Source organism: Micrasema longulum, unplaced genomic scaffold (assembly GCF_059751315.1).
Source record: "Micrasema longulum isolate JH-2025_06_02 unplaced genomic scaffold, ASM5975131v1 h1tg000384l, whole genome shotgun sequence".
NCBI lineage: Eukaryota > Metazoa > Arthropoda > Insecta > Trichoptera > Brachycentridae > Micrasema > Micrasema longulum.
The window spans coordinates 97,125-104,842 of record NW_028277585.1 but is presented as its reverse complement, the minus strand read 5'-3'; the positions used below and the strand labels follow the sequence as shown (position 1 = coordinate 104,842).

Genomic DNA, 7,718 nt, shown 5'->3' with positions numbered 1-7,718 from the left:
ACAGCCATAAAATATTTCGCCGAATTGGAGGCCATATTTGTATTCATAACCGTCATATTTCCATAAAAGTGTTGTTATGTGCCGATTCTGCAATATGACGATATCTTGGGAACGAAAGGATTCTTGTGAAAAACATATTCATGGTATAAAACATAGGAAAAATGCCGAGAAGAATTCAGCTTGCACTTCGAAGCAATCTTCGATCTTTACGGTGATAAAAGATGTTACCAGAAGACAAGACGCGAGGAAAATATGACACAAATAGTTAACGAATCCAATAAATTTAATCAGTACATAATGAGCACCGTCGATTTTACGGAAAAGGCGAAAATTCATAAATGAGTGGACAGAACAGTTTCGGAAATGTATATTTTCATGGCTATAACTTTTGCAATGACGAGGACTAAGCGTTTGACAATAGAAGAGTATTAAAGTACAAACTGTACAAACGGTATACTTCACACTCCGTTTTTTAAAATGACGATGTCCAGAGACAGGTACCAACTATTGTTGCAAATACTTCACTTTAGTGATAGTAATGTACAAACACCGACTGATAAATTTTATAAAATTAGATTTCTTCTTGACTACACTAGAACAATTTTTAAAGCAACTATTGTTTTCAAAGGCCTAACTAGGGTTTACCGACAATACCAGGCTAGCCCGCTACGCGATCAATATTTATTTATTTATTTATTTATTTATTTATTTATTTATTTATTGATTTACACGCCCAATGGGCTTTTACATATTTTAGAAATTACATTTAAGTGCAGCAGTGAAACATAAGTATGTAAGTTTGGTAAAAATAAAAGATAACATAAGAAAAGCTAAAAGATACAATAATAGGTAAAAATCAGGAAATGTACCAACATAGGTATATGGTACATAGAAAAATATTTTTAAAATTTACATATGAAAACATACACGCATACATATACATACATATAAGTTTATACATTATTAAAGAGATACATGAGAAAAAGAAATAGTAAATAAAGAAAAATATTAAGAAATTTTACATAAATTAATTTATAACCTTTTGAATACTTAACCTATATTTATATAAAGACAGACAAAATATATCAACCTCACCATACTCGTTACCTAGCCGGTGTAGTCTAGGTATTGGTGAATTGTAATAATAATTGTGACTGCCAGGAGATTCAAAAAATAACGTTAGCTGCCGAGTATTTCGAAGAGGTACTTTCAAGCTGATAACACTAGTTAATTCCGGGACGTCCAATACGCCATTCGCTATTTTATATAAATTTAATAAGTCATTTATAATTCTTCTTTTACATAGAGTTGACATATTTAGTGTACATAATAAATTATCATAATCAATATTTTCAGCGGGTATATTAAGTTTGTAATTGATGAATCTAAGGAATTTACGTTGTACTCTTTCTAACTTTAAAATATGAACATTGTAATAAGGTGACCAAATTGTTGAATTGAATTCTAAATTACTTCTAACCAAGGCAGTAAATAGCACTTTGAGGGTAGTGATGGAATTAAAATCCTTTACAGTTCGCTGCAAATATCCGAGACATTTCATTGCCTTATTAGTGATGGTATCAATATGTGGCTGCTGCGTATGGTGCACTAAGGGCTGGGCTAATTCAATGTGTTGGACCCGTGGTGGATGGGGTGACATCGTGAATGCGAACGCCGGTGCAGTGGTTGCGACAGCAGAAGAAGCTGCAGGAATTAAGCAGGCCCTGTCGCTGGCCAACATTGGATACATGGTGACCATCATGGTGGTAACCAAAGTGAAATTCTGGCTAATGAACCATCACATGGGACAAGGTGTCGCAGCCGGGTACATGGCTAAAGTACTACGTTTGAAGCTGCCAAATGCCAATGAGCAAGCAAGGACAATGCTTGCCCACACGGTGGGACACTGGACTTTGACGCTGTTCATACTTGGGCATGCAGGGGTTGCCGACGTACGCGCCACTGAGCCCTTTGCTGTGTGGAGTCGCCTTTGTCAATGATGTGGCAGTGAGATTCCAATCCATGCCTGCTGGTACACATCGTGTGGCCGTGTGCTATGAGGGGACTAAGCGAATGGTACGTTCCCGGGTGGCGATCTTCTGCCCGGATGTGCAAGGAATTGGGATTGTGGCCCAGCAGCGTGCTATGGTCATGTCAGACCCTGCGTGCTACCATGTGGGTGGGAGATACCTAGTGGGCGATGCACACTTTAATAACCGCTCCACAGAATTCGACCACATTGGGTGGGTATACCAGGAAAGGATTTCCAGCTTTCGATTTTTTTAAGAAGAAACATTTTTTGTCATAAATAACAATAAAATTTATACCATTTATGACCCTCTACACTAAATTAAAGGATTACGAAATAATTTCCCTACGAAAAACATCCTTTATGAAGAAAAAATTTGTGGCTGGAATGATATTATACATGGTGTGTCTGGAAAGTAACGGTACAAACAACTGCCTACAAAGTTGTCAATCATCATCTCCAACAGTCATTTAATTTATAGGACTGCAACACAAAACTGAACGCAATACTTTATCCTGATAAAAAAATTGCCGCAAAACAGTCAACTGCGCGGATTAAAGCCACAGCAATAATAAAAAAAACATCCTTGCACCACACTCTGTGCAAACAGTGAATGGGGAAGTGGACAATGTTCCTTACTGATGCTAGCAATCACAATGCTGAAAAAATGTTTTCTCTTCTTATTCAATAATTCTTTGAAAAAGAAGGTCTGCAGCTGAAATTGATAAAACTGGAATCTTTGGAAATGAAACTTCGGATCCTATTATTGTATTGTATTGCATAAATACACTACAAAATTAGAAAATCCCCCGAAAAAAGCTAACCACTTTCAGTGCAGACAATACGAAGAGATTACGTGCGGGAACGAGAGAGGCAAGGAAAAAACAATGATTTCTTAAAAACTGCAAAAGCAGGTGTCCAACAACATTGTAGGGATCAGTTGCCCAGCTCACATTTTACGACATACTATCTGTTGATGTAGAATCTATGGTACTTAAAATCTACAAATACTTTTACACATTTGCAGTGCAGAATGAATGCCTAAAACTTTTCTGTGCTGAAGCTGAAGTAACTCATACTAATTTACTGTCTGATGCCAGAACAAGGTGGTTATCTTTGTTGCCGGTGATCGAACGTATTTTAAAACTGGGAACCCTTAAAAGATTTCTCCCTTGCAGAGACTAAACCGCAAAGTGGTAATCGATATCTTTCTAAACCCACTGTCGCAAGTTTACCTCTTGTTTCTATTTGAGAAACAAATGAAGAAAATTGAATAATCCAACATAACCATTATAGAAGTAAAAAGCCACATAAATAGTCTTGAAAAGACTCTGACGGAACGGAAAGAAGCCAAGTTTTGGGGAATCCAAACTAAAATTGAACATGGTGAAGAAAGATTCTCGTTTTTCAAATTCAATAAAATTATTTGATGAAGAAATTGGTCTGGAAAATATTTGAAGCAATCGAGTCGCCCTCTCTCAAAATTTGAAATATTTTCTTGGATGAATCTCACAACCTCTCCACAATGGCAGGATGTAGAAAAGACAATAATTTATCTTTAGAGAAAGGCATAGCTATTACAGATGGTCGCTTTGAAGAAATATCGTACCTCAAGGATTTCATGGAAATGTGAAAAGTTAACAAAGCGTGGACCAAAAAAGACATGCATGATAAATGAATAAATATATTTCACAAAACCAAAGTATCGGAGAGGAAAAGCAATTAAATTGTGATGTGTCAATATTTATACGCCATCCCTGGTCATAATGCGAACATTGAGAGAATCTTTTCCCAAGTAGTTAGCCAGTGGACCAAAGAACGCAATGGCCTTCACATCGAAATGGTGGAAAGCATCATTCAATGCAAGTTTTAAAAATGTTGATATACCTATATATAAAATAACAAAAATAAAATATACCTTATGGATGATAATAAAATATTTAGAAAAATTGTAAATAACCCACAACAATAAATATATTATAATATGTAAGTTTTTATGAAACACATAACAAACTTTGCCTAACCCTAATTTTGGAACATTGTTACAAAACCAAACATTCATCCTTGTGGATTTGGGCGCTTCCATAAGTGGCATTTTAACTCTATCAGAAGATCTTATAAACTAACTTGATATAGCGTAAGTACTTAAATATATTCAATTAAAGCAAAACAACCAATGACAGGTTATATCGCATCTGTTGAGATTTCTACAAAAGAAATATATGATCAAAATTTAAACAGAAAAAAATAGTATTGTACTAACTAGAATGTACGCTATGAAGAATCTCCCGGTATGCCATCCGCACCAGTCTTCAGGGATATGTTATTCTTCTGCAGTTGTAGATTCTTGGTCAGGCCGATGGCTTCCGTATAGGGCGGGGAGATGGGACCTTGAACTGGTTCTCTGTAGCAGTATTCCTCTCTTCCGGGCAGCTGCAGGGATATTGTGGTGTCAGAGTCGTACGCACTCAAGTCCCCGCAGGAATTAAATGGCACCACGACCCTGTTAGGTCCGACCAACTGATTAAAGTCGCAGTATGTGTGGTCCAAGAGAGGATTCACCATGGTGGGAATGTACCCAGCGGGAGGTTTATACCCCTGACATACCACAAAAGCTTCGATACTAGAATTCCTGGAGCTGAGCGGCTTGGCGACAGTCACAATAGGAAAGAACTGTTTCAGTTGTGAATACAGTAAGGTAACATCTTTTCCTCGGAATATTTTGGCTACAAACGTTCCACCGTTCTTGAGAATGTGAGTAGTAATGTTTAAGGCAGCCAGTAAAAGTTGCGATTGGATATACTCGTCGATATCGTGAAGTCCTGTCACGTCGGGAGCGCCATCGCAGACTACTAAATCAGCGGGTTCACCTTCAAAGTGGCTGATAATTTCTTGTGCGGTGCTCAGCTTGGTTATATCTCCTTGGATCTGCACTACTCCGGGCAGCGGCGCCATGGCTTGCAGATCGACCGCGACAATCTTGATGTTCTCTACCTCGTTCGACTTGAGTTTCTGCGCGAGAACTTGACTCCAGCTTCCGGGCGCAGCGCACAAGTCCACAGCGCGAGTGACACCGTTAAAAATGTTATACTCTTCGTCAATATGCATAAGTTTAAAAGCGCTTCTGGCTCTCCATCCTTCTTCTTTAGCCAAACGGTAGTAAATGTCTCTTTTGTCTTTAGAGGATTTACCCATGGTAAATACTTTCCCGAGCCACGTGTTTATAATAAGTAATGTATAGCAGGTGTATATTAACTGAAAATATTTACCACAATTATACCACTACTGAGTGAGGAACTTTTAAAAATTATTTTTAGTTTTGGCTTTATGAATTTTCGCGGGTAACGGTCCGCGCCGGCGAACCAAGTCAGAAAACCGCCAGAAATGACACGAGATACGAGAAAGACAACAATAATACAAAATATGAAATTGAAGTATGAAAGTGGTATGAAATTTGAAATTGTGTAGAAAATAGAAATTAATCAAACTCAAAGACAATATAAAATGAGATAATTCGGATCCGAAGATCAAAGACAAAAAAACCGAAGACGAATGACCTGAAAAAAAATTTCGAACTTATTATCACCATAAAAATTAGAATATATATAAGTATCTGTTTTGGCAAAACTCGTTTTGGTCGTTAATATTATATTATAATTTGTAAATGCAGATAACCAGTTTTTAGCCAATGTCACCATATTTTGGTAAAAGGCACTAATAAAGAGGAAAAAATGACGCATCTGCGTATACTTATTATTATTATTATGGATAACTTATATAGCGCCATTTTCGTAATAAAATACCTCAAGGGCGCTTTACGTAGTGATTCTATTGTTAAATTAATTCAATTGAAGCTTTTAAATTTGTAATTTAATTAAAACAATTTATTTTGTTGTCACATGCTACGGATTTATTCAAATGATTTAGAGAACAAGTGGGTTTTAAGTTTTTTCCGAAACATCACTTCACTTTCACAGCCTCGCACCTCTGCTGGGAGAGCATTCCATGCCATAGGGCCTGCAACCGCAAATGCGCGTTCACTAAATTTAGTGCGTTGTTTGCGTAGAGGTATAATAACTTTTCCTCTCGCCTTTGACGTAGCTGATCTAAGCGTGAGACGCCTGTCAGCTAGTTTGTCTGGAATGCATAGTTCCCTTAGATATTCCGGAGCAGAGTTGTGCAGTGACTTATACATAAGCCAACAGAGTTTGTATTCGACCCTCTGTGGAAAACGTAGCCAGTGTAGTTCCCGAAGTAGTGGAGTGATATTACTGAACTTGAGATTCCGAAAATAAGTCTCGCTGCTGCATTCAATACAGATTCTAGGCGATTCATTTTGTTCATTGGTAGACCTGCATGGATACCATTACAATAATCGACTCTAGACACTACAAACGCATTTATTAATTGACGGGCGGCATCAACTAGCAAATTTTTGCGTATGCATTTAATTTGTCTTAGCTGGTAGAAGCATGAACTTATCGTTCTACTAATTTGAGCGTCAAGAGATAGGTCAGAATTGAGTAAAACTCCCAATAGTTTAACGGTGGGTAAAGCGGTACTCCCCACATTGGGTAGAGCCGTATCCTGGATCAAATTCTGTCATCTGGCTGAAGCCACCCACAGTTGTTCAGTTTTTGATGGGTTTAATGTAAGTCTGTTTTCAGCCATCCAGTTTCCTATTTTCTTGATGCATCCATCAATTAATTGACAAGCACACTTCTCTCGCCTGGTTTGCAATAAAAATTAATCTGCATAGCAGTGAGACCTTTCTGCTTTTTCTTCATGAAACATGATGACATAGGCCGAAAATAAATTACATGCATTTACAAATTATTATACCACTTAGAGAAATACAATAACTATAATTTATAATGTATGTTTACGCAACTCCATTTTAGTAGAGATTGTTTAAAAATCTCAAGATGTGAACATAAGCGTTTACTGAAAAAACTATTTTATATTTTAATTTTTTTCATAAATCGACGATCCACGAACTCTTTTTTTGACTTTTGTAATAGTATGCTAAGTTCCTTGGCAAATTTTAAAATTTATAATAAGTTAACAAAATAACATAAACACTTTCATACTTTCTATGTAAATAAATATAGCACTACAAGATCGCCTAAGAATATGCCAACAAAACTGTAATAATTAACAAAAAGGCTGATTATTAGTATCAGAAAAGTTTATTTTATTTTATTTAGAAAAAAGAGCCATACGTATTGATTTAACATTAAAAGAAGAAATATAAAAATGACCCATTGAGTTTTTATAAACTAAGCTAATATTGTTAATATGAAATGTGACAAATTAAAAAAAAAGTATCTTGAGTTTCAAAATAAATTCTTGAAATAGGAATACAATTGTGAACTTCAATCGTATAATATATGTACGACATCATTTTATCAAACTGACACTGACTTTTTTCTATGATAATATTACTTTTTGAACAATCTGGTTCACATTTTCATTAGATTAAACTTTTTTTATTTCAGTTTTTATTTTCACATTTTTTTTACAACATGCTATCCGACGTATTTGCAAAAAAAACACCCACTTTTGCTTTTGGATAACGCATCGCCCCAATAAAAGCTTTCGCGGTAATATAAATTATTGAAAATCTGAAGAAAATATTATGTGAGCGTTTACTTTGTATTCAAATCAATAATTTGTCACCCCCTATTTA

General features: G+C 36.0%; 1 protein-coding gene across 1 annotated transcript; it reads right to left on the bottom strand.

Moving 5' to 3' along the window:
- Nucleotides 1–2,854: 2,854 nt before the first annotated feature.
- Nucleotides 2,855–5,479, bottom strand: LOC148282002 (tRNA (cytidine(32)/guanosine(34)-2'-O)-methyltransferase-like). Its single transcript, XM_088225770.1, has one exon. It carries the CDS (start codon nt 5,222–5,224, stop codon nt 4,304–4,306), a length of 921 nt encoding a protein of 306 aa, XP_088081896.1. The 5' UTR covers nt 5,225–5,479; the 3' UTR covers nt 2,855–4,303.
- Between the last annotated feature and the right edge of the window lie 2,239 nt (nt 5,480–7,718).

Bases quoted from the DNA above. Each gene is read 5' to 3' on its own strand.
- LOC148282002 (XM_088225770.1), bottom strand. From the start codon at position 5,224: ATGGGTAAATCCTCTAAAGACAAAAGAGACATTTACTACCGTTTGGCT.